The sequence below is a fragment of the Hypomesus transpacificus genome, chromosome 18, assembly GCF_021917145.1.
Source record: "Hypomesus transpacificus isolate Combined female chromosome 18, fHypTra1, whole genome shotgun sequence".
Lineage (NCBI taxonomy): Eukaryota > Metazoa > Chordata > Actinopteri > Osmeriformes > Osmeridae > Hypomesus > Hypomesus transpacificus.
This window is the reverse complement of record NC_061077.1, coordinates 7,253,965-7,279,678: the sequence shown is the minus strand read 5'-3', so window position 1 is coordinate 7,279,678 and position 25,714 is coordinate 7,253,965. Positions and strand designations below refer to the sequence as shown.

At 46.0% G+C, this 25,714-nt stretch overlaps 4 protein-coding genes across 4 annotated transcripts; 2 read left to right on the top strand and 2 right to left on the bottom strand.

Annotated features, from left to right (window-relative positions):
* Positions 1-1,911: 1,911 nt before the first annotated feature.
* LOC124480222 (DNA-(apurinic or apyrimidinic site) endonuclease 2-like) lies at positions 1,912-3,488 on the bottom strand. Its single transcript, XM_047039328.1, has 3 exons — positions 3,319-3,488; positions 3,159-3,228; positions 1,912-3,048 (listed from the first exon to the last, which is right to left on the bottom strand). Exons 1-3 carry the CDS (start codon positions 3,486-3,488, stop codon positions 1,912-1,914), a joined length of 1,377 nt encoding a protein of 458 aa, XP_046895284.1.
* LOC124480155 (DNA-(apurinic or apyrimidinic site) endonuclease 2-like) lies at positions 3,469-4,555 on the bottom strand. Its single transcript, XM_047039231.1, has 3 exons — positions 4,186-4,555; positions 3,976-4,059; positions 3,469-3,765 (listed from the first exon to the last, which is right to left on the bottom strand). Exons 1-3 carry the CDS (start codon positions 4,298-4,300, stop codon positions 3,506-3,508), a joined length of 459 nt encoding a protein of 152 aa, XP_046895187.1. The 5' UTR covers positions 4,301-4,555; the 3' UTR covers positions 3,469-3,505.
* A 160-nt stretch (positions 4,556-4,715) lies between these two features.
* zgc:162200 (uncharacterized protein LOC558638 homolog) lies at positions 4,716-18,326 on the top strand. Its single transcript, XM_047039958.1, has 10 exons — positions 4,716-5,097; positions 5,684-5,991; positions 7,388-7,600; positions 7,694-7,846; positions 8,680-9,162; positions 10,654-11,520; positions 11,837-12,016; positions 13,293-13,444; positions 14,973-15,315; positions 16,428-18,326. The coding sequence occupies exons 2-10, from the start codon at positions 5,746-5,748 to the stop codon at positions 16,431-16,433; spliced, it is 2,643 nt and encodes an 880-aa protein (XP_046895914.1). The 5' UTR covers positions 4,716-5,097; positions 5,684-5,745; the 3' UTR covers positions 16,434-18,326.
* Positions 18,327-18,532: 206 nt separating this feature from the next.
* On the top strand, positions 18,533-24,402 carry LOC124480777 (5'-nucleotidase domain-containing protein 2-like). The gene is made up of 14 exons (XM_047040367.1): positions 18,533-18,984; positions 20,013-20,197; positions 20,279-20,353; positions 20,457-20,512; positions 20,591-20,684; positions 21,547-21,675; positions 22,077-22,137; positions 22,250-22,352; positions 22,607-22,708; positions 22,874-22,955; positions 23,105-23,191; positions 23,292-23,432; positions 23,630-23,694; positions 23,797-24,402. Exons 1-14 carry the CDS (start codon positions 18,630-18,632, stop codon positions 24,056-24,058), a joined length of 1,797 nt encoding a protein of 598 aa, XP_046896323.1. The 5' UTR covers positions 18,533-18,629; the 3' UTR covers positions 24,059-24,402.
* Positions 24,403-25,714: the final 1,312 nt, after the last annotated feature.

Below are 25,714 nucleotides of genomic sequence, written 5' to 3'. Positions count from 1 at the left end.
GGGTCTAATGCCACTCATCACAACCCTGCCTACTTTGACTTCTTAACCACCACTGATACAGAAAGCTGAACTTTGAATGATTGCACATTTTGCTCAAGGGGATGAGTAAAGTAACTATCTATTTTGTCTATATCAATCAATTTATCGAGATCAATCCATCTATCAATTGTATTTATCTATACATTCCTCCATCCATCTGGTTAACTCATCTAATGAAAGACAGATGGCATAAAGCAGGGGTCTGTAGTTGTCTCATACAGGAAGGGATGTAGAGAATCAGACTGTCACTGCTCACCATGCCTTACAGATTCTGTAAAAAGACAAAGGCTCTCTGGGCTAAGAGCACTATTTAATCTGAAGTGGAGCCATATTTTTTTGAGAATCTACTCTGGTTTGGCGATAAAGTTCCACATTGTTTACTCAGATAGGTTCCTTTAATCAACACAAAATACTGTTCCAGGAAATGCATTTTTCAGTTGTAAGAAAAGGTCTGTTATGGCCTATTCAAAAAGGTTGCCACCTACAGTCTGGGAGGATTAATAACAGTAATGGTAGACTAAAACAAAGACTCATCAACATTGTTTACATACAGAAATGTTTTTTCTGTCATTTATCTTCATTTTGAATTATGGACAATCACACATTGCTAATGTGATCAGATAAACCTGAATAAAGGTCTCAAACTGACCTACATTACAAAGAGATCACAACGAATGGAAACAATTGGTTTGTGGATTGTACAACACTATATTATTATATGATTATGTATACAACCAAAAAGGTTCACAACAACTTGCCATTATTACAACAATTTAGGTGTAAGCTAACGTGATGACCCACATGGCAGACACTGCAACATGGTTTCATAGACATTGCGACACGCATCATTTTACTAACCTCTTCTCTGAGTTGGCAAATATTGAAATAGGCAGAGAATAATGTCCTACAATCCTACTGTATTTTCCTTCAACACTGCTTCCCTTCCAAATGCTTTTGAGAATATCGTAGTGTACAGTATATAACTATGTATGGCGCCACAAACAGAAGAATAGTGAGAGGAAGAAGGAGGGGGAAGAAATTGCGCGCTTGAGGACATTTCCTGTGATGTCACTTGAATACCCCTGGTTCTTAGTAGAGCAAGGCCTTGTGACATCAAGGAAATATGACACACAAAAGAAAAACTATTAACATTAACAATTAACATTAACACTACTGGCACTACAATAAGACCATAATATCACTGATAGAATTAACAAACCAGTCAAATATTTAGAGCACGTTATTCTTAATGAACCTGTATATTTGTCATGTATTGTTCATCACAAAACATGGAGGAAATTGAGTCAACGCCCAGGTAGTCAGAGTTATGCTAATTTCGAAGAGCATACATTCAAAAGCTTGAATTATTGCCAAACATTGGCACAACTTCATCAGACCAGCAGATCACAAAAGTACTGAGCTATTGGAGCATGTATTGTCTTTGTCAATCAATGTCTTCGTGCCACTGCCATCTAGTGGAGACAGTAACATGGTCTTAAAAAAAGGAATACCTTGGTATTTTCTAGTCCCAATATTTATCCAATTCTGACCATGAGTATTTACCATTCCCAATCTTCAAATTAATTCTAAACACAGATAGAATTCAATTTTTTGATCTTCATTGTAAAGCAACATCCACAGTGGGAAGATGATGAAACAAGCAAATATCCACTCATTCCTTCTCAAAACAAAAACGGCAGAATGCATCAACATTTCAAAAATAAAAAGTTTATTCTAAAGACAAAAACAAAACAGATAAAAAAAGATAAAATATCTTACTAGTGACAATTTGGAGTTGGAAAATTTGTTTCTGAGCAGAATGCCTAATCAGTCAGGAAAATCTTGATGTCCCTACAGTAGATATAGACACAGCTATTTTCCTTTGTCCACCCATGCAAAGAAGTTACAGCGAGCCTCTTGGTTAGAGGTGTGTCCCTGAGGTCGGGCACACACGAAGAACTGCCTGCCCATGTTTGGTCCTGCCTTCTTGACGGTGCGGAGCACGCAGGGTTCCCTGTGAGTCTTGCAGGGTGGAGGTTGGGGGGGGCCATGCAGAACTGTCTTCCAAAAGCCTAGTGGAGCCCCCTTTACACATGGTTCTACTGTTGAGGCTGAGGTCAGGGGCTTGTCCGGCCCCTGCTTCTGACCATCAACAGTGTCCTGTGGGGTGCTGCAGGGGGGTGGATCTCTTTTACCCAAACAGACAGATTGAGCACCTTCAGGATCCATGGTGTTGACCGAGGGTCCATCTGGCCCTGTAACTTGTCCTTCTCTGACCTCAGTTTTCTCAGAATTCTTGATACACTGGCTCACAGAGGCCTGCATGGGTGGGACCACCTGGGTGGATTTGGGCTTGAAAAAGGCAAGCAGGCTGCCCTGAGGTTTTGAGGGAGCCTTTAAGGGAGCCTTCACTGTCTTACTCTTTTTCCCCTTGGAAAGTCCAGACTCTTCTGTCAGAGTTCGTTTCAACCCACGGCTGTTCACAGACCCTTGAGGAATCAGGTTCTCCTGGGTCTCTCCTGCCTCTTGAGAGCTGGGCAGTGGTGCTTGATCTCTGGAAGCTTCCTTGGCAGCCTGCTTTTCTACTTTGACCAGAAAGCGGGACAGTTTCTGCTGCTTGCCAGCAAACTCAGGCAGGTGGTGGGTGCAGAGGGGAGGGAGCTTGGAGCTTGGCAGGAGGGAGCAGCTGAGATGTGCCCACACAGGGCAGTGATCTGACCCCTCCACCTCTGGCATGATGTCTGCAGCCACAAACTGGCCCTTGACCAACAGGGAGTCTGCAAAGATGTAGTCAATGCGTGTGCCATAGTTGGTCTGCCGTGCTCCAGTGAGAGTGGACCAACATGTAAAGGCATTGGTGCGCTTGGGGTGGAAATGACGGAACGTATCCACAAACTTTCCAGTTTGTTTGTCGCAAGAATTGTCATCACCCTCAACATCATTTTCCTCACCATCATTAAGGAGGAAGCCATTCAGCCACTTTCTACCCGGATTACCTTCAAAATCATTCTGTTGAATTTACAGAGAGAAAGGGTCATTTTAGAAGGACTATATAAATCAGGAATGGGTGAAAATGTCAATGTTAAGTCTTTTGAAAGATGTTTGATTCCTCCACTTACGATGTCATCAGGGTTACAGTGATCGACAGGCCGGTGAGAAGTATTCACATCCCCCAACACGATCACATGGCTGTAGGAATTGATAAAGAAAACTATGTTGAGAACAAGAATGAGAGGATGAGTTAAAGAAAGAAAATATCAAACCAGCTTTGACTTTTACCTTCCAGCCTTCAGAATGGCCTCTGCCCGATGCTGGAGCAGCTTGTAGAACTGCAGTTTGAACTGCTTCCGCTCTGGCTTCTCTGGGTCTGCCCGTGGGCAGTATACATTGACAACTGTAAGTGTCTGAGGCTGGTTTTCAAACCTACATCGATGCAAGAAAGCATGCATGGATAATGTGCATACTGTTACAGTCCATCAGACAACCAATCAATTTTGGTAATAGCTGAATTTATTAAAAGGAGCACTTTTTCCCCATCGTACATGACTTTGTGCTGTGTAATGACAGCCCGCCCCTCATTGTCCAACAGCTGTAACTCTTCACTGGAAAACTCTTTCTGGTTCCCATAACTGCCCACAGCACCCTCATGGCTGGTGTTCAACAGGCCTGTCAGACCTTCTTCTGCAGAAAATGGTGAGGCGCTGTCTTTACAGTATGTTGCAACCCCTAGAAAAGACAGAACAGTGTGATTTAATGACGTGCACTGACACTTTATACATCCACGAGTGGCAAACATTGGTGCATTACAGAGACTTTGGGCATGTCAAACATCCTGATGCATGCCAATTTGCCTGTGGTCAAGCCAACAAGCACTAGTAGCTCTGTGGTTGATAAAGTGATGAGCCTTAGCTTAAACCTGCTACTGTTGACACCAACCTGAATAGCCACTGCGCCCACGACTGAAGCTGAAATAGGAGTTGTAGCCCTCTACAATCGCTGTCCTTTCGTCAAGTAAATCTCCTATTACAGCAAGAGGAGCAAATCAGATGGCCGGAATTGCAATATTTTGTTAAGGCAAATATTGGAGATATGAATGCATGATTTTTTTTAGAACGTTCATGTTTTACGTCTGTGCAGATAACTTACTCGTCACTTTTGTTTCCTGGAGACAGACAATGTCAGCATCCAAGGAGTCAAAAGCATTTTTAATTCCACCTTTGAAAGTCCTTATGCCATTTATGTTCCATGTCAAAATCCTCATGGTTTTGAGCCAGTCTATCTTACTCACGTAAGAAGATATTTTACATTGAGCATTGATTACTGTGCACAGAAGAGTCTTTGAGTCTTACCCTAATAAAAACTAACAGTAGGCCTACACTTGTCAAAACACGAAGTTGGATGTCTAACAATAATTAGAGGAATGTATCGTATTATTTGTAGGAAACCTGTTAATAGGAATGTTCGTTTTGAAGAGCAAGACCGAAGTAGGTTACATTGTGTAGATCCACTTTCCTAAGAGGACGGCTACTGCGCTCGCGCAAAAACGAACGTCACGATTGGTCCAGAGATGGAATTGGGCGTGCAATCGTTGATTGGTCCTTTGTTTAGCAACGCTTGCCTTTTCGTACCAATCCATCTCTTGCAGGGGGTGGGCTTAATATAAAATATTAGAATTTCCCACTCTTCAGAATTAATATCAAGGACTTACACCATACATGTGTCATTTTTGCAGCTGAATACCAATACATAACAAATAGGGATAACTGTATGTTACCGAAGATAAGGCGTTCAAAGTGATTGACACTTTCGCAGAAGCTGCTTGCCTTCCTCGGGACAGATCGGATATTGACGTCACGTTTTCAGTTTTCAGGTGGACAGTGCAGACAGTGCAGACTAAGATCGAAGGTTGATCGAGGCGGGGCAGGTGCTTACAGACCGGCCCGGCTATTTAGTTAGGAAGATTATCTGTTTCTCGTTTATGAAACGAGTACATATGACACAAATTTAGGTTGTGGCCCTGGATATACACATCGTTTACGCGTACAAACAAGATCGGGGGTGAGTAGCTAACTAAATAGCTTGTTAGCTTAAGTTAGCGGGATTTATTTGGTCCCTTATTATTGGCAAACGAAATTAGCTAGCTTGCTATCACTTCGGTGGTGTGTGCGGCGATATGAAGTGATGAGATTCATGTTGTGGTCAATTGTCTTTCGACTTGATGAAAGAGATCAGTCTTGACTTATGCTTTATAATGTCTGCAGTTATGTGAACAAGGTGGATCTAGGCCTAACAATAAAATAGACAGGGTATAATCTGGCTAGCTAGCTACATTTGAGAAGATGGTAGTTAGCTAGCCATACATATTAAACAAATGTTAGTTAATATAGCTACACACGATAGTGAATGGCTGGATGAAACCGAATGAAATGTTCTGTTATCTCATTCTACATGACAGCCAGTTACTGTATAGAAAACATTTTACAATCCATTAGTATCCATCCGTTATTTTTATTGTGACGTCGTGAGGCTATAGCTACCAAATTTCAAACAGTTAGTGCCAGATAAGGTTTAATGATAAAATGCTGGAAAGGCTTTCATTAAGGAATGCCTTAACCGCAAACTGTGTGTTTATTCTGCGCCACAGTGTGGAGTAATGAGGCGGGAGGATTGAAGGTGTCCCATTGAGTCTTTGGGTGACCAGACAAGATGATGGAGGAGGAGGAGGCCGACTCTGTGGGTGCAGATGAAGAGGAGACCGAAATGGGGAGAAGGGATCTGAGGGCAGAAGTGGAGCGTCTGACACTGGAGCTCCAAGAAGCCAACGAAGAGAAGTTGCAGGCTGCTCGGTATGGCCTAGTGGTGCTGGAGGAGAGCTCCTTGCTCAAGAGCAAACACACCCAGCTGGAAGAGGAACATGAGGCCCTCAAACAGGAGCTGCAGCAGATCAAAGAGGTTAGCACACCCCCTGTTAGTAATTGATTGGACAAGCCATAAAGATGTCATCAGATCTAACCACTTAGAAGAGCGCCATAGCTGTACCGATGCCAGCTCATACATAGGAGCTTTTGTCTAAAAGAGGACCACTGGTTTACACTTGAAGTAGGACTATTACATTTGACGATATCCCTGTAAAGGCTGTGTGAGCAAGTACCAGTCACTCAGAGCTCTGCAGTGACCACCAACCTTGGATTACTGCAGGCAGACAAAAGGGTTACTGTTAGCTGCTAAGAAAAATAGATGAGGCTCTTAGCTGTACTGCTCAATACCAATGATCCTCATGGTAGGCCTAATGCCAGGAAACGGTATTTCTGTTACATGAGCTTGCGGTGCATAGTGTCATAGGCACGTCATTGAGAAGGTTCAGTGAAAACTCCTTGGATCTACTCATCGAACAGACCATTTAGTCTATCATGAGGATAAGCACATCTAAAGTTCTAACATGAAAGATGCATCTAAGGTTGTATTCTATGTCTTTCTTGGCATCTTTGAGTTATGTTTAAATGCAAACCAGTCCAACATTAAGACCTAGAATTAAGAACTGTCATAAGTGGTTCTGTGTATGGTTTAAAGGTTAGTATGAGATATTCACCATCTCAGCACACAAACAATTGCATGGCAGTTTGTTGTGAGTTTATGTAACAAAATCCCATGAAACTAATCACGTGGGCGCATTTTGGCTTTTTTCTCATCTGCTAGTCTAGTGACATAACCAGTAACAGTTCTGAATATGAAACGTCTAATATCACCATTGCATCTTGCTAAGATGTAATAGAGACAACCTATCACAGTCCACAATTATATGGTGTTTCCAGTTCTTGCCTGACTTCCCAGTGTTAGTCACATCTGATTCAATTTCTCTATTATGCAACATTTCAAATGTGAAAGTTTCTATGGTGTGCATAGACACCTCACATGATATGCTTAAATTGGCTTTGCTGCGTGAGTGGTTGGCCCAGCCATAACAAGTACTAATCACATTTGCGAGAGAGCTCAAGAACAACATAATGGCTCACCTCAAATCCCTTGTAAGACCCCTGTCCATGAACAGGTTTGATAGTACATTGTCTGAAAGGAGAACTATGCTAGCTTGCGATCACATTGGGTAATTATAGGTGGACATTTCTCTTGATTGTGGAAAACAGCATCTCACTTGTCTGGAGGTTAGTTCATTGTATAGAGTTACTACACAAAACAATCCATCTCCTAGGTTCCTTTCCTGACATACTAGCTCTGCCATATATATGTTTTGAATCCATTGACCAATCTCGCCACACAGACCAGATAAGCTATGTGAGGGACCTGTGGTGTGTAAAAAACATGACTGATATGAAAATGAACGTGTGTATAGTTGCTGACAGACTCTATGAGCAGCCAGAAGCGTGCAGTAGTTGCTGGGGAGACCCGGGAGGAGAGTCTGCTACAGGAAACTGCTAACAAAGAGGCTGCCATGGCGACACGCATAGAGGAGCATCAGGCAGAGTTGAAGCTGGCACGTGTCACTCTGGCAAACGCCCATGCAGAGATCGATCGCCTCGGAGGCCTCTCCACTCAACTGAAGAAGGTTTGGTTCATATCTATTCATTCTGAGGAACTGCGCATCAAGGTTATGCCATTTTGGAATGACAATGGGACCTGTCATGTGTGCACTTCTCAGGAGTTTGAGGGTGTGGAGGCGGAGAAGGGCCACATGAGGGATGATATGAAGGAGTACAAGGTCCGGGAGGCTCGTCAGTTGCAGGACAACAGCGAGCTAGAGGAGGAGAACATCTCCTTGCAGAAGCAGGTGTCTGTGCTGAGGGAAAATCAGGTATGACTTTCTCTACAGCCCTCCATGTTCTCACAACCACTGCTACCCTCTCAGTTCCCATTCAGAACCAGCAAGAATTCTATACACATATTAATTGCTAAATGAGAGACACTGACTACCTTTACATGCAAACTAATAATAACTAGCAAGCCATTTGCAAGGCTGGGGTAGAGATGCCCAAAAGAAAAGCCCTCATTTCTGGTTGGAAGGAGAAACACATCTACGTTTAAATAAAGTTATTTACAGGGTGTAGCGGAAGGACTTATGAACATAAGTATGCATGGCTGCATGGAAATGGAAATACTAGTTTGGAAGTACCTTTTCCTTAGCCATGGAAACAGCTTAGTAGCAATATTAGCTTTTTTTGCGTATAAACATAGTCGACAATGACAGAAATCCGGTGACTACAGGACAGTGTTCAGGTTCCCAACTAATCCGTTATGGGTTCTATTTATTTGTTACTGTGTTCTTATTTGAATCTTCTACTGCTCTAAAATGGAGCTTTCTAAGACTGGGTTATAAATGAGAGGTCAGCCTTGTCTGGTGTTTTGTGTCTGGTTGTCAGTGCCTTGTGACTACTGTTTCCCATGTAGATCATTGGGACACAGATACTCATTGTTGAGGGGACAGCTCAGTGGATGCAGGACAATGCCATCTTGCTGGTGGGAGGTTGCAGTTAACTAATGACTCATGTCAACAGTCACCATAAGCAACTGGAACTGTTGATACTGGAGAATAGGAGTTGTTTGTTGTTAGTGACCTCCTTCGCGTCAAGTACACATTCACCCCTGACCCCATGTCCTTGTCCCTGTGTTGGGCGTTGCTGAGCGCAGGTGGAGTTTGAGGCGTTGAAGCTGGAGCTGACCCAGAAGGATGAGGAGCAGGAGGATCTGCGGGCCCAGATGGACGAGGCGGCGCGGCTCCGGCAGATCGCCGAGCGGCAGCTGGACGAAGCCCTGGAGGCTCTGAAGGAGGAGAGGGAGCAGAAGAACAGCCTGAGGAGGGAGCTCTCCTCCCTGGCCATCAACCCCTTCGACTCGGTGGGCAACCTGGAGCTGCAGCTGGAGCAGCTGGACCGGGGAGGAGACGGGGAGGGAGACGACAGCGGCTACAACAATGGCCTGGTCTCTGGGACCGCCCCGCTGCCTCTCGTTCCTCCCCTGGGGGGCTCGAAAACCAACGGCCACGCCCATCTGTTCTCCACCCCGAGGAACAGTGACGTGTTCCTGAGGCCCCCGGCCCCAGGCCTGGTGTCTGACCTGCTGAGTGAGCTTCACCTCTCAGACAGCCAGAAAGTCAAACAGCAACTTCTGCAGGTATGCAGTTAGACACCAGGCCCCATTCCAGGCCTTGTGCCATGTTTGTTAAACACCGTCCATATAAACAGTAGAATATAAACCAATATGGTTGACAGGGTGATATCCAGTTGTTGTAATACCTACCCTCCCAGCCCCATCTGCTGGGCAGCCCTAGTTTGCAGTGCCCTATATATAGGGAGATGAGGCTAGTGAGAAGGGTTAGTTCTGCATGACTGAGCTCTTAGTGTGGGCTTTTAAAGATAAAGCTGACCTGCTGCTTCCTGTTGTACACCACATCCTGCATGGTATCATAGGTTCATGTTACTTTACCATCAGCTAACGTTGAAACAGCGTTGCAATTTCCATCCTGCGCTTTTCAAACTATTGCAATGTCTCAATGTCATATCCTAATATTATATGGTTAAAGGTGTTAATCCAGATACCTGGTTTCAGGAGATGTATAATTGATTATGCACTTTGCTGGGATTGGTGTCGTGTTGCCCAGCAGATGTTGTTTTAGACTGGAGTTGAGTGGTTTCAGTCTGTGTCATGACCTGAATCATTCATGATGATAAAAGGAAGTGGAGGGTGAAATGCCTGTTTAGGGTTTCCAAACCTGAGGGGAAGGTGTGCGATCAAGCTGTCGGAATGAGCTTAGTGCTCATGGTGCCTGTTCAATGTTTCCTCTAGGATTATTTTTTTGCAGTGGCGGCAGGCCTGTAAAGTTAGGCTACTTAATGACACCTTACAGTCATAAAAAATGTTCTAAATGGCACAAATGCTGCCAATTAATAATTAACGTAACAACTTATTGTATATGGTCAGTAGCCTAGCCTATCGATTAAGAGGCCACTCGGAAGCATGAACGCGGTCTGCTTCATGTGATATTGATAGGCTAAGCATTCTGTAGCTAATAATAACACAATACCCATTATTTATTAATTAAAACTACTTCAGCATAATAATGCACCTAAAATACAAACGTGAGCAAGGGCAGCAATCAAATCGACATGTGCAATTTCGCTAGCAGGGAAAGAATAGCCTACAAACAATTAAAAATCACCAGTTAACTTAATTTAAATTAGCAAGAATTATAGACTAATACAATAACAGCCTTAAAATAACTGACAACGGCCGCGTTTCCCAGATTCGTTAAGAAGCTCAGCGTAACGCGGCCAACATAAGTTATACAATTTAGCTCTAGAGTCCTCAAGGACGCACACACGCAATCTCTGCGCTGTGAAGCGCATGTCCGTGCTATCCTCTGATACGCTTTCTAACAATCACTGTTGATAGACAGGCTAAATTTTTGTACAGACCTATTTCTGATACCGTGGCGGCAGAAATTTAGCTGTGGCGGGCAAAATCAACATAGCGAAACACTGCTGTTCTATCAAGCCAGCCTCAAAATTAAGGAACAAGCTCTCTGTCCTTGCCACTTGAATCTCCATGTTCACAAATCAGATGTAGCTTGTGCTCTAAGCGCTGCTCCTCTGTGTCTCCCACCAGGCGGAGAGGGACAAGGCCGGCCTGACCAGCACAGTCCTGGAACTCCAGCAGCAGCTCATCATCTCCAAGGAGGCCCTGAGTGAGCAGGAGGTGAAGGTGGGCTGTCTGACCCAGAAGCTGGAGTCGGCCCAGCAGCACAGCCCGCCCCAGCAGAAGGCAGGGGAGCGGCCCGACGGCCTGGACAACGGCGAGCAGGTGGACGGGGTGGACTACTACGAGCTGGACACCAAGAGCACGGAGGTGCTGGAGTGCCGCATGCGCGCTGCCAGCGAGGAGCTGCTGAAGCTGAGGGAGGAGCTGTCCCAGGCGGGGGTGCGCTACGCCTCCCTGGAGCAGCGCTGTCGGCAGGAGAAGGAGCGCTGGAGGGGCGAGGCCCAGGAGCTGGCCGAGAAGATCCGCCAGTGCATCAAGTCCAGCCGGCAGGACCAGGAGCGCATCAGCGAGCTGGAGAAGGAGATCGGAGCCACGCGGAAGGTGGCCACGGACTCGGAGGGCCACCTGAGCGTGGCGCAGGAGGAGCTGCTGGCCTTCTCGGAGGAGCTGGCCAACCTTTACCACCACATCTGCGTCTGCAACAACCTGACGCCCAAACGGGTCACCTTGGACTACTACCGCGAGGGCACCCGGGGCGGAGGGAGGCACCACCACGTCCACCCCCACCACCACTCGCAGAGGAAGCGGCGCTCCAACGACCTGTTTGGGAAGGCGGTGCAGCAGGGGGCGGAGGGGGAGGGCGCGTCGGCCAGCGGGGACTCCTCCTCGGCAGCCGCCCCTGCCTGCCCCGGTTCCCCCACCCTGGACTTCAGGGACCCCTCCAACGTGCGCAACCTGGTGGCAGTCATCCGTTGCCAGATCAAACACCTCCAGGTAGGGTGCCTCACGTCCTCCACAGCATTCGAAACGAGTAAAAGCTGCATATGTAACTAGGTTACCCGTCGGCCTGTTCCAGTCCTCTCAGAGAGCCAGAAAGCAGATTATCCAGTTCCTGACATGTGTGGGAAGCAGAATTTACTATACTGCTCAGGGCCCACTAATACCAGAGATGAGTTATGGCGTAGTATTTAGCATGGACACAATTCATGTGCGGCTTTATCTCTGTTGACCTTTAGGGGAAGAAGTCTCACATGCCAAGTTTATGGCTCCCATTATGACGCGAGCGATGCCTGGTTGTCTGTGCCCTCAGGTGGCGGTGGATCTGTGCCGCCAGCGAGGAACGCTGCCCGCTCCGTCAGCCGCCTGCGGCAGCGACTCGGACAGGGACGCCGAGGCCCTCCTGGAGGAGGTGCTGAAGCTCAAGTCTCTGCTCAGCACCAAGAGAGAGCAGATCGCTACCCTCAGGACGGTCCTCAAAGCCAACAAACAGGTACACCTCTCCAGCCCACACACAAACACACACACACACACACACACACAGGGGGCCAATTAGCCGGTTCACATACTCTGATAATGAGCAAGCTGTTGTTAGTAGTAACCTAGGGGCTGAATGTGTGCATGTGTATATATAAGTAGTAGCCTCGGGGCTGTAGTAACCTAGGGGTTATGGTGTTCAGTGGATGTGGGCTGAGACCAGTCTGACCTGTTCATGACCTGCACACAGCCACTGTAATCCTCTGATCAAGGACAATACAGACTTCTATGTTTTCCTAATGAGCCCATGAGGTTTTGTTTTCTGTGTTAGTTTTTTGCCTTCTAAGTAAAGCTCTTTATCTGTGCAGTGAGAGCATTGCTTTCTCCTTATGTTCCAGCTGGCTGGGATCTCTCTGGCCAGTCTCATGCCCCCATACTAAGACTTTCAGTAGAAAATCACCAAATCTGTTATGTTCTGTTTGTTTGTTATGACTGGCTGTTCTGTTCTGTTTGTTAGTTATATGACTGGCTGTTCTCCGGAGGCCTGTCAGACGGCTGAGGCTTCTGCAGTGAAGTGTGATGGAGTCCTTCTCCGCATTATTACCTCAGCCTTCACCGCCGCTCCCCCCCCCCCCCCCCCCCCCTTCCTGAGCCTCCAGCAGTGTGTGACCTGCTTATTCCAAGCCCTTCACTGTCACTCTCTCAAACACACACGTTCACTTGCACTCGGGCAAATCCTCTGCAGTGGCGCTCCCTCAGCAGTCAGTCTCTGATGCCAGCTGTCTGCCTCGCCATGTCTCCTCCATGTCCCCCACATGTCCTCTCCATGTCCCCCCCATGTCCTCTCTATGTCCTCTCCATGTCCTCTCCATGTCCCCCCCATGTCCACTCCATGTCCTCTCCATGTCCTTTCTATGTCCTCTCCATGTCCTCTCTGTCCTCTCCATGTCCCCCCGATGTCCACTCCATGTTCCCCCCATGTCCACTGGCAGACAGACCGGGACCAAGCAAGTTCATAAAATCAAAAGCTATTGTATATCTTGCTCCGTGATATGAGAATGAACTTGATTCTGGAGGTACAGATCTGAATGTCATACCGCTTGGGTGTGCTTACTGCTCAGTGAACCTTCTGAAAGCAAGGTTACTAGAATTAGATTAGCTTTATACCCTGTCAGATACAGCTACGGTGGATGTGCCCGTGGTAATGGTTCTGTCGTGTAGAGAAAGCCGATTAGCTGTGCATGCTAGAGAGCGTCGAGTCGTTCCCGCTGTAACCCAGTTTTTAATTCCAGACAGCAGAGTTGGCTCTGTCCAACCTGAAGACCAAGTATGAGACTGAGAAGAGCATGGTGTCTGAGACCATGGTGAAGCTGAGGAACGAGCTCAAGGCCCTGAAGGAGGACGCTGCCACCTTCTCCTCTCTGCGCGTCATGTTTGCCAGCAGGTGGGCCAACTTTTTCTTCTATTCCTTGGTTTCCACTAATACTAACACAGCATATTAATTAGAAATACATGCTCCCTCGCCATGCTGGGTTACACTTATCTGGTGTCTGCAGAAGCTCTAGACCCAGGCCTCTGTTCCAGCCTGGTAACCATTCCCAGATGCCTTGGAAGACTGGATATGCTAACTGCTTAGCGGCAGCTAATACCTCATGTCTAGTGTTTATGTTGCTGAAGTAGCCAGGGAATGCAGCAGCACAGACGTGGCACGTCAGGGACAAGAGGACAGCTATTTCACTAGTGTCATCTAATCAGATTACATGGCTCTTAGCCCTGTCTCTCGGAACTGTCCTGGGGCACACGTGCAGATTAGGACACACATGCCCCAGTGGATGGCCTGAGGGCGTCTGGGCTGACCTGACCAGGGACAGGACAGGCCACCAGGTCCTCAGGCCCTTTGCTTGGCCTGGGTTAGCAGAACTGGACATGGGTCACAGCTTAGTCTCCTCCTCACGTGTGGATTGGAGGGTTTGCTGCCAGTTGTAAGTTTGTCTGGCATGTGAACTTGTGTGTGCGCCGTTTGTTTAGTGTGTTTGGTAATGCAGAAGGGTTTGTGTTCTTCTGTTGTTTGTTAAACCATGCTGGGACTTTGTGGTAAAGCCACTGTGGGGGGGGGGGGGGGGCACATCCAGTGAAACAGGAGTAAAATGTAAGAATTTGATAAGGATTTTGGGGTTATTTTTGTTCATTTTTGTGTACGTAAATAGTTTGTTCTATATAGAGCTAGCTCTGATGGCAAAGGAGCCTACCAGTTGTTAAAGAATCTTTATTTAGTGCATCTATGTACTCTGTGTAATCTATGGGTTGCCTCGTTAAATTATTTGTACGTGTGGCACCTTGGATATATACGTCTATCCCCGTGTACATCAAGTAAATGTCTGGTAAAGTCCTATCAAGTTCTGTGTCTTTTTAGTCTTTTTATTGGTAAGCTCTTTTTAACTCTATTCACACAGTAATTCTATTTACATACAGTTACTGTTGGTAACGCTTCAATTTCTCTTTGGGATCCGTTAAGTACCTACTTAAGTGTGGAAGAGGCTTTCAGATGTAAGAGGACATGAGGCTGGCTCCAACCTCCCAAGACACAGTAATGAGCTGACGTTTGATTATCTTAAGATCATTGTGTCTGGAGGAAGAGGTAGTGGTGTACTGTCTGCGGTCTGTCCGGCTCATAGGACTTTGAAAACGGAGCCTTTCAGGCCTGAAGCTGAGAAATGCTGTGTAATGGAGCCACCTTGTGTTCATCCAGATGAACTGTTCCATTACACCAACCATCATCACGGCACTGAGACGGTTCAACTTGTACAGAAATTCTTTGTTCTTTCTTGCATCTTCCATCTACCGCCCTCCAAGTCTACTCTGCTGTGGTTATCTTGGAATCTATTGTGTCTCTTGTCTACGTCTGTGTGATCTGTATGTCTGATATGTAATGTGTATCTCTCACGTGCATGGTGTGTGTGTGTGTGTCTCAGGTGTGATCAGTATGTCACCCAGCTGGATGAGATGCAGAGGCAGCTGGCAGCAGCCGAGGACGAGAAGAAGACCCTGAACTCCCTGCTGCGTATGGCCATCCAGCAGAAGCTGGCCCTCACCCAGCGCCTGGAGGACCTGGAGGCCCCCCTGTGCCCCCGGAGCCTCAACAACAGCCCCCGCCGCTCCAGGGCCAAGGAGCTGGGCACCAAGTCCGGCAGGGCCCCCCGGAGCCCCCGGGGCAGCCCCAACCGCCACCTGAGGAACAGCCCCCGCTCCAGCCCGGTCCCCACCGTGGCCAGCCACCACCTCCGGGCCTTGACCCGCAGCCTCCACAGCAGCCCTGTAAGAACCTCCCCCCTCCCCCAGCCTCCCCCTTCCTCCCACAGGGCTCACCGCCGCCGCCGCCGAGGTGGGGGCCTTCCCCGCGACGCCACTTTCATACGGAGCCGTAGCGTCTCTGATGTGTTCGGGGGCTCGGCCAGCTCTCCGGACAGCGCCGCCGTAAGCCGCCCGATCAGCAGGACAGACTCCGCAGGCCGGGGGGGCTCTGCCCCTAGTCGTGAAGACACGTTTGTCACGTCTCCTTCCGTGTCTCCCTCCACTGTCAGTATCCACGCATCTTCTTCCAAATCGATAGAAAGTTCCCCCTTTTCGAGGGCTCCCGGCCTGCACGCTCGCGGAGCGCAGGGCACTGTTAAACCGGGGCTCAAGCCCCACTTAATGCCGACGGTGGAGCTTTCTGGTCGTAGAAACTGCCACGCGGCAGACCCCGGCCTCAGCAGGTCGAGCTCAGCCAGAGCCTCGTCAGGGGGCCGGCCGGCCTCGGCTCATGCTGGCCCTCCGCCAGCCCCCAGGTGCCCCAGAGCCCCCGCCCCCCTCTCCGTCCACAACCCCCAGGCCGCTCAGAGCAGTAGCGGGGGGAGGGGGCAGGCCTCCCGCTCCAGCAGCAGGACCACTGAGGAAGCCCACGATAACAGTGGCAGGGCGAGATGTGATTCCCAGCCCAGAGCGGCCAAGACCCGAACCTCACAATCTAGATCCTCTCGCAGACGATGAGTTGGAAGCTCCTCTGGGCTGATCGATGCATGCTGCCTCGCTGTAGGCGGAATTCCTAAACCGTTAGCACTGTCTCGGAACAGTCCAGCACTTTCTAGCGTGTACCGGAAACTTGCAAGTACGTCTTAAGAGTTCAGGGTTATCCAGGTTCGAAGAGGTAGACAAGCTATAGGTGACAACTCGTCCTGAATTTACATTCAACTGACATGACTAGCATTTACCCACAGCTTCTAACCTCTTAAGTTGCTTGTTGGCTCTTTGCTGTTGTCTCTGCCAGGGATGCTTGATGTTGTCTGTTTTGTTTGGATTCATGTCACTCATCCCCTCAGTCTGTTTCGGTTACAGTACTAAACGTGATTTTTCTTTCTTTCTGTCTCTGTGTCACCTTGTCTCTGCAGAGATGAGAAGCATCCTCCATCACCCCAACCCCTCTCCCCCGTAAGGACCAGTGTTTGTCAACCCGCCCTCTCCTGACCCCAAGATCTCCACCTCTGACCTGACGCCACATTCCCACATCATCAGAACGATGGACTAACAGAACGTCTCCCCCCCTTCCCCCCATCTCTGCCCTCTCCATGTGGAGGGGGGTGCCTGCCCTGCATGCAGCCTGGAGAGGAGCGCTGAAGGAGCGGTCCCTGGCACCCTGCCTCTCCCGGGCTCATGTGTCTGTCCTGGAGAGCTTCAGTTCCATCTTGTAGTCTGATAGTCCATCCCAGGATGTGTGGGTGTGTGTTCTCATGGGATGAGAGGATTTTTACAAAGTGTTTCTATGTGAAGTATTCACCATTTCTTTGGGCTACCAGACTGATATGCCATTGTGTTGGTCTACTAAGAACCCTGTCATGTGTTCCACACCGTGTTTGCATGCTGGTTGTTTTATGCAAGCTTCTGTTTCTGTGTGGACGCTGGTCTACATCATTTGACACTAGTAACTGCCTTTAGCCTGGCGCCATCATGACAAGGCCTCCTTGGGCCTCTCTTAACCCCTGCAACCCCTGAGCTGCATGCTGCTCCCATGACAACTAGCCAGGTCAAATGAGCTTTTTACAAACACAACAGCCTTCTTGAGAGACTTGATGTAAATCAATTCTGTTATCTTGAGGCGTATTACTTTCGCTCTTCGCATTTTCTACTGGCAGTACTGTTAGATCCCTTAACCCTGTGATACCTCAGACTGTTGAGCTGCAACCTACCACCCCAGCCACACAGTCAGTGGTCACATCACTGATGGAAAAGAGACACAGCCATATATTTACCACCTCAGGCTAGTTACCAATGGATCAATGAAGTACAAACTTTTTGGGCATGTTAAAATGTCCAAGCTATGCAGGTAGTCGAGGGCGGTACCAAGCTGCGGTAGGACTAGAGCCCAGGCTGTTCTCGACCTCCACACTTCCTGTCAACAGAGTTGCTTCAGGTTAAGGGACATGGAGTTTGTCCTGAGTGTCTGACTCGACAAAATTAAACTGACAGCTCTTAGTTAAGGGTTGATCTATTGATCTGGTCAGATGCTCTGAAACTCCTAGGGCAGTACAAGATGCCTCAAAACCACTGGTCTGGGAACAGGTGCTGTTGGAACCTGTGTGGTTTTGGTTGAGATGTAAAATAATCTGGTTCTAGGTTTGTGGTTTGGAAAAGTGTCTGACCTTGAGCTTGCTGATGCTACAATGCCGGCTTCACGCTGTACAGGGTCAATGGGAGGTCATAATCACTCAAGCCTTTGAGCCCATCAAGGTATCTACAGTAGTACATGTTTTGGACATCTAAAGTAAGTGATTCCTGTTTTAAAAAATATAACTGAAGAAAAATAATTAACTTATACTAATAATTTGGTTTAAATGCTATGGGTCAGGAAAGGAGAGAGCTTTCCTAAGTGATGTGATTCCTGTGATGAAAGTTCCAGTGCCTTGGTTTCCTCTGGTCACTCTGTTTCAGACAAGATCACTTAAAAAAATGTTTCAGCACTGTAGAAGTTACAATGTAGTGTATTTTAAAGATTATGGAAGCGTTGTCTGTGCTTGCTGTTGAGACTAATTTAGCACTGATAAGTTTAAGTTGTATATTTAATTTCCTTCACATTTAATGTGTTTGTATGATATGTGATAATCATATCAAACTCCATTATTGACAAGTGTATTTATGTGGTCTGCCTTTTTGTCCAATGTTGTAAAAGGTATGTCACCATACATAATACTCCAATTGAAATGGTCCTCATATTTGTGTTTATGTACCTTCCATTGATTGACCTGTGAACTACTGATGTCATGAAGAATAAAGCCACACCCTGTGCAAATATATTGGTGTTGTCTTGTTGAGATTCTAACCCTCTGCATTTGTAGGATAAAATGTAAACACAAAATGCGGCTCATTTGTGGACAACACTCGATTACTTTTACTGCCGTTTTTTTGCAAAGTCGTTTGATTGGAACAATGAGCTCAAGGTCCTCCCACATAGTTGATAAGCATATTATGGGGCGTGGTTAATGAAAATGTGAAAGTCAAATATGTTACTTTCGCAGAATTAGTTTTCTTCTGAGCGCACCAAACAGAGTTTTTATCGAAACATATCAAGCTCGCCAATCACTAATTGGTAATCAATCATGGCCTTTAAGAAACTGGGTACTTCTCTGAGCCGTGCGTTATGGAACAACGGTAGCAGAACACCGCCTCCTGCGAGATCAAAGAAAAGTAACTGTGTTTTCACAATATGCGATGAATATTCTGGGTTCCAGAGAGCAGAAGAGAAGAAATGTGAAGGCTGTGAATCAGGTTCGTGCAGGTCGGATCCAGCGGTGTTGTCACCCAGCGCTCCCTCCGCACCTGCCGTTCACAGCCTCAAGCGACCCGAGGAGCCTGTCGCTGTGTTAGGACGATCGTACTCGTCTACAGCCCTAAAAGTGGATCATAAGACATACTTGTGGGCTCGTTATAATGAGATGAAACGTCTTGTGCATGGTGAGTAATCTAAGAAAGTGCCATTCCAAACACTGCCTGTTTTCTCATGATTCCCATTAATTCATCATGTAATGTTTGTAGAGTCATACTTATTTTAAAGACCTTCAAATGTTCCAAAGTTGTTCAGATATGGCAGATGGTAATTATGCAATGGTTTTGAAATAGACAAATTTAAAATCAAACTGAGATGCAGTTATATCACTCAGGTAGATAGAAAAGCCCCCCCACCCCCCCTACAAGTTCAAGCTGTCTAAAGTGTTGCTGTTCCCAGTCAAAATAATGAATAAAATCTACCTTCATATTAAGCCCAACCTATATGCATAATATTAGCATAATATCAACAGTTCACTGCAAGTCCACTATCTCTCTCATAGTTGGCCATCTGAGGTACTCAGAGTTTAGTAAATGTATCTCCACATCAGAATCACTGAAGCTTCAAGACATAATCTATTTTTTGGATAACTAGAGACTCATAACAAGGTAAACATTTTGATATCATGTCAGATGTTAATGTAAATACCCATCTCTGGCAGATGCTGTTCCCTCTCTCCCATGGCCCACTTTCCCTAAGACACTGCTCAGAAATAAATGTTGTTCGGTGGTTCTATTCCAGACAGGGCTTTAGGAACAGATTGGGAAACGGATCATGTAACCGCTGTTTAATCTGGGTCTGTGTGTTTGCTGTTTTAGTGTATAAATATATATATATATATATATATATATATATATATATATATATATATATATATATTTTGGGATAGATATTGGGAAACCCCAATTGAGGTTGATACAGAGAATTTGAAGTGTTCACAGCAGTTTTTGAACTGAAACACTGTTTGTGTTATCAGTTTGACAAAAGACAAGGCCATTAAACTGGTTCAATTGGACACACTCACAGAGTAATGTCTAACATCAATCCCCCTATCATGTCAAACCACCGTGTTCTAAATGTCACTATAATAACTATAGTGTCAAGTCCTATAATGGGAAGCAGCTCTAAACCTGTTTCCCACCACATTTCCCCCCAGACCTGATTCCTCCAGGTGTTTGTAACCTGCTCAATTCTTCCACCATTTATGCCAACAATGAGGTGAGCCTGGCAGAGGTGGACATATATGGCTTTGACTATGATTACACTCTGGCCCTCTACTCCAACGCCCTCAACACCATGATCTTCAACACCGCCCGGGACTTCCTCGTCCAACACTACAAGGTGTCTACGTATTAAAAGGGTTTATGTTACTGTTACATTGTCAATGAACAATTTTGCTCATTGTCTGTTTGTGCTTTACAGTACCCTGAAGGTATCAGCAAATATGATTACATCCCAAACTTTGCTGCACGGGGGCTTCACTATGATATTCAAAAAGTAAGCTTTAATCTATACCAGCCCATCGTTTCAGCCTCTGTCAAACAGTACATAAAGGTGAAATGGCATCACTGTGCACAAGAACTTGTCTTTTGACATGCAGGGACTCCTGATGAAGATAGATGCTTTCCATTACATTCAGAAAGGAACAGTCTACAGGTGAGAGGTGCTATGTGAAGGCAGCCTTGTGTGTATGTACAGCGTAAACGGCCTTAAACACCTGTGTTAACCCTGTAGGGGCCTGAGGCCAGTGCCAGATGAAGAGGTCCTGCAGCTCTATGAGGGGACTCACCATGTCCCTCTCCATCAATTCAGTGGCTTCTATGGAAAGGTAAGTCACTTTAGAATGTTCTACTGTTTAATGTTGTGTTGTTACAGTACTTTTTATTATCTTGACCATCACAACTTGGTTGCAGGATTATAAAATATCTCACATTCAACACATCATTCAGTTTAATCTGCCAGAAACATTATAAAAGGTCCCTGGTTTAAAAAGGTATTAGTATTATGTAAGTTTTGTTTTGGTAGCTGAATTGTTTTCCCATCTATTGACTGACAAGCTTTATAACTCCAAATAGCTAGGCTAGAGCCTTATCTGGAACGAGATGTGGCAGCCACGGATGTTTGTTCATAATTAACGATTCTTCCAGAGCTGTGCTGAGTATGTCATATGAGATCTCTAGATACAGTCTGACAGTCATACTGTTGTCTGGTACTGTTAATTAATCAGGTGCAATGGGGACTTTGGTGTTTGACTCAGGTTCAAATTATTTTCCAGCGTTTGTAGCATAACTCACAATGCCCCCCCCCCCCAACTCCAGTCCCTGTTTTCCACTAATCCTCAATCACAAACTCATTCCTGCCCAGAATACTTTTGGCATGGCACCGGGCTCCCTGGTAATGTCAGGGATTAGTCCTGTTTGCAGGGTCACCCCTCAGCGAGTTCCTGTTTCTGTTTGAAATCAGTGAAAAGAAAAAGACTCCTAACATGGTCCTTTGGAATGGTTCTGAACCATGTGACCTTACCAAATGGACTCTATGGCACTCGGGCGAGGCTATTCGGACATACTAATAAAAGTTGCAATGATACATTATATGTATTATTTTATATAATATTGCAATTGTACTGTATATCAGTGTATGTGATAGCTTGCCATTGAAACACATGTATTTGTTTGTTATTATACTGTCAGGGCCCCAAAATGAAGCAGTTCATGGACATCTTCTCCCTCCCAGAGATGACCCTCCTTGCAGTGGCAAATGATTTCTTCATATCCAACAACATAGAATATGATCCAATTCACCTCTACAAAGATGTTTCAGTGAGTTCTCACAAAGTTTCTCACAATATTTCCCCCCGTAAAATAACATGCCCCCTACAGTGCACAGGGGAGACTTTGAATCAGAGCTTCAAACATCTGACGACCTCAGGGAACCTTCACAGGAATCCAGAGGAGGGGAATAATGAACAATAGCTGTTATTGTAGTGTCCTAGGGGGAAAGGGTTTTGATACCCAAACTATTGTCTGTCTGGTGTAGGAAGGTTCCTGGTGTGCCAGCTTTATTCTCAGGCAGAATCTACCTGAGTTTAAGACTTAGTAGGACAAACTATTAGAGAGGTAATTTAGTACAGGACATCTCCGGTTCCTCAAAATAAACTGTTGGGAGTATGTCTTTGTTCACAATACATATTCCTTGTTTTATTATTCCTTGTTTTATTCAGGATGCAATTGGAATGGTTCACATAAAAGGCTACATGTACAAATGGATCATGCAAGACCTGGGTGAGTCTGATTGTGTTGTCTAGGCTCCGCTTAGAGTACAGAGCTACTCACATTTTCTACAGCTTGACTATTACACATTTTGGGTTAGCTATTTTCTTGCTCCTGTGCGTAGAGAAGTACATTCTGAGAGGGGAGGAGACATATGCTGTACTGCACCGCCTAGTCAGTCAGGGGAAGAAACTGTTCCTCATCACCAACAGTCCCTTCAGCTTTGTGTGAGTACCAGGGTCAGACTGGCCGTCTGGAGAGTTGGGAGATTTCCCGAACGGCCGGTCAAACGGCCGTAGCATAATGCATGAAAAATAATAATAATATACGGTCGTGGGCCGGTCTGTGTTTCAAAGTCCCGGGCTGTTTTTCAGTCCCAGTCTGGACCTGGTGAGTACTGTATGTTCACCTGGTCTAGTCTGGTGATGTTGGATGTGCTGCTGTCCTGACTCTAACCTGCCTTGTTCTTTCTGCTCTGCAGGGACAAAGGGATGATGTACATGGTAGGAAAGGATTGGAGGGACTTTTTCGATGTGGTTATCGTTCAAGCAGATAAACCCCACTTCTTCAATGATTGTGTCAAGTGTGTGTTGAGTGTTTCTATTAACCAGGCTTAGCAATAGTATTATTATATTGAACTTCATCACCACAGTTGTTTATATTAAAGTTTCTTTCAAAGTTTCTTTCAACGCTCAATACTCACGCATTGGTTTGAACTGACGGCTCCATCATATCGGCCCACCTCCAGACCGTTCAGGCGCTTGGACGGGAACGGGGACCTCCAGTGGGACAAAATTAACAGTTTAGACAAAGGACAGGTCTACAAACAAGTCAGTGCACGCTCAGACTGTGCATTCACTCACTGTGAAATGGTCTCACTTTTGGTACAGTCTTTAACATACACACATGCACTTCCATGTGTGTATGTTACACAAATCCAAATGCACACATTGGAGTTGTGTCCATGTCTGCATTTCAGGGGAACCTGTATGACTTCCTTAGACTGACAGGATGGAGGGGGTCCAGAGTTCTTTACTTTGGAGACCATCTGTATAGTGACCTCGCCGTGAGTGAAACACACACACACAATCACATAGCTATTGTATATCATGAGACAAGAAAAAAAAACTGTGGTCAACAGTGTTTTGTCTGTGTCTCACAACCAGGACCTGATGCTGCGTCATGGCTGGCGTACTGGAGCCATAGTGCCTGAGCTGGAACTGGAGACTAAGGTGGTGAACACCGAGCAGTATGCCCAGAGCCTCACCTGGCTCCAGGCTCTCACAGGCCTGGTGGAGCGCATGCAGGTGAGACACCCTGCAGTGGAGGAACCCTGCAGGGGAGGAACTCTGCAGGGGAAGAACCCTGCAGGGGAGGAACACTGCAGGGGAAGAACCCCGCAGGGGAAGAACCCTGCAGGGGAGGAACCCTGCAGGACAACAATGACGCTCTGGTTCCTGGAGCATCCTCTAATGTCCCTGCTGTCCCATTTCCCATGCTTTAGATGTACCGAGATCCAGAGTCTATGGTGGTGCTCCAGGACTGGCTGATGGAGAGAGAGGAGCTCAGGTACAGGATTTGTGCTTCTCGGTTTGTAAGTGTTAGTACAATCTCCTCTGTTGTATTCATTCATTCATTCATCTCATCCTTCTCTTCTCCTCCCTGTTTCAGGGCAATGACAAAGAACCTTTTTAATCCTCAATTCGGCAGCATCTTCCGCACCTGTCATAATCCAACCTACTTCTCCAGGCGTCTGTGTCGCTTTTCAGACGTGTACATGGCCTCCATCAGCTGCCTGTTGAACTATGACCTGTCCTACACATTCTACCCTCGTCGTACCCCGCTGCAGCACGAGGCGCCCCTGTGGATGGACCAACTGTGCACTGGCTGCATGAAGACCCCCTTCCTGGAGGAGATGGCTCACATCCGCTAAGCAGCAGATGGCTGACACCATGAACAGTTAGACCTATAGCCCACTAGAGGGCCATGTAGATTGGTGTGAGACCAAGGTACTCCTGTGTGCACAGTTTCATTGCCTACAAAAAAAAAGCCTGATTTCGAAAAACTTGTTTGCATGTTTGCACAAAGGAAGTCTTTATAGAATCGGTCTATTTTTGTAGGCAAGTCAAAGTACAGTATTGACCACCTCCATTAGAGTACAAATGTAATCAGATATAGCAGATACAAGTGTCATAGTGTAGTCTGCAAATTTAGGCCGCCACAACAAACCGTCTTGTGACGCTAAGACGTAACCTATCCAAAGATGAACCGGTATTGTAAAATATTTTAAAAGCCCAGCTTTTTAATGATTCTCCCTAAATCAAGTGTTGTTAATTTTGTAGTAATGCACTGCGTAATAAAGTCGGATTATTTCAATCAGTTTGTGGTTGTATACAATATTTCTGAATAAAATGAGTATATAGGCTAAGGGTTCTGTCTTGAACTTTCCTGAAAAGATGTGGCGAGTAGCGACTCAAAACCCAACTTTCTGATTGGGTGTTGAGTACTCGCTGCATCTTTTCACCGTCTGACGTGCCATTCATTTCACCACGTACTGTACTGGTGTCATTACACTCCTGTCCTCTGCTTGGTGACTTGGCTACTTCTGAATTTGCTGGAGAGGTAAGACAAATTACTCCTATACATACATTGTTTTTGTTTATCTGTTTTTATAATGCATATGCTTGCGCATATCTTTGCAAACTGAGAATTTCCAGCGAAGGGTACCGGTCAACACAAACTAAGCTATTTTGCGTGATGGAGGCTATCAACTTTTGTTAATGAAGTCTATTTATCCCATACAAACATATATGAGCAAAAATTTTAATTTAATACCTGTGGTCGTTATTTAAATTATTCTACTCACTCTGCTAGGTTGTATAATGTATCAGCCAATAACGTGGAAATGTGCCAGCTTTTGTGCAGCTGAGAAGCTGGTAATTCTGTTAGCCTATACGTTTTAGACCTTAAGGCCTAACTGTTATTTAAACAAAAAGTATACATTAAGTATCATTTTGTATATTGCCATTTTATCTTAGTTTTTCAAGTTGCACGCCTTGGAATCCTGCTTGGAAGTAAATGTTTCGGGTTTGAACATTGACTCGGAATACAGTGGAGAAGATTTGACACCCTGTCGTTTATAAAATGCGCTTATAGTCTCAACTAGTCTCATCGTCTCAGCTGAAAATAACAGCAAATCATTTTTATGACATTGTCCTCGAGGCCATTGGTCACCAAATACGTGCCTGTCCTATCCTATTCATCTTTATCCTTAGAGCGAATGCAGTGACTGTCAACTACTATGCCTTACACAGACACATCGGGGAATTTAGGATGCAATTGGCCACCTGTTTTAATGATTGATTGATCCACTCTCCAGATACAACTACACGTTTAAATATAAGATTGATAGTATGATGATTGATTGGTCAAGGGCACACGAGCTATAGCAGGTGTATATGCATCTCGATTGCGAGAATGGGGGGTGACATTTGATTTACACGTTATTGATAGTGAGTGGTTAGAGATAGCATTACTGTTTCACAGCAACCCTACGCACCCCCTCCCTCCCACCACCTCTTTCCTAATC

Coding starts and splice junctions, on each gene's coding strand:
- LOC124480222 (XM_047039328.1), bottom strand. CDS start 3,488: ATGCATGCTTTCTTGCATCGATGTAGGTTTGAAAACCAGCCTCAGACA. Junction 3,229..3,318: donor GCCATTCTGAAGGCTGGAAG/GTAAAAGTCAAA, acceptor CAATTCCTACAG/CCATGTGATCGTGTTGGGGG. Junction 3,049..3,158: donor ACTGTAACCCTGATGACATC/GTAAGTGGAGGA, acceptor TAAATTCAACAG/AATGATTTTGAAGGTAATCC.
- LOC124480155 (XM_047039231.1), bottom strand. CDS start 4,300: ATGAGGATTTTGACATGGAACATAAATGGCATAAGGACTTTCAAAGGT. Junction 4,060..4,185: donor CCAGGAAACAAAAGTGACGA/GTAAGTTATCTG, acceptor TTGCTGTAATAG/GAGATTTACTTGACGAAAGG. Junction 3,766..3,975: donor TGGGCGCAGTGGCTATTCAG/GTTGGTGTCAAC, acceptor TGTCTTTTCTAG/GGGTTGCAACATACTGTAAA.
- zgc:162200 (XM_047039958.1), top strand. CDS start 5,746: ATGATGGAGGAGGAGGAGGCCGACTCTGTGGGTGCAGATGAAGAGGAG. Junction 9,163..10,653: donor TCAAACAGCAACTTCTGCAG/GTATGCAGTTAG, acceptor GTCTCCCACCAG/GCGGAGAGGGACAAGGCCGG. Junction 12,017..13,292: donor TCCTCAAAGCCAACAAACAG/GTACACCTCTCC, acceptor TTTTAATTCCAG/ACAGCAGAGTTGGCTCTGTC.
- LOC124480777 (XM_047040367.1), top strand. CDS start 18,630: ATGGCCTTTAAGAAACTGGGTACTTCTCTGAGCCGTGCGTTATGGAAC. Junction 18,985..20,012: donor GATGAAACGTCTTGTGCATG/GTGAGTAATCTA, acceptor ATTTCCCCCCAG/ACCTGATTCCTCCAGGTGTT. Junction 20,198..20,278: donor TCCTCGTCCAACACTACAAG/GTGTCTACGTAT, acceptor TGTGCTTTACAG/TACCCTGAAGGTATCAGCAA.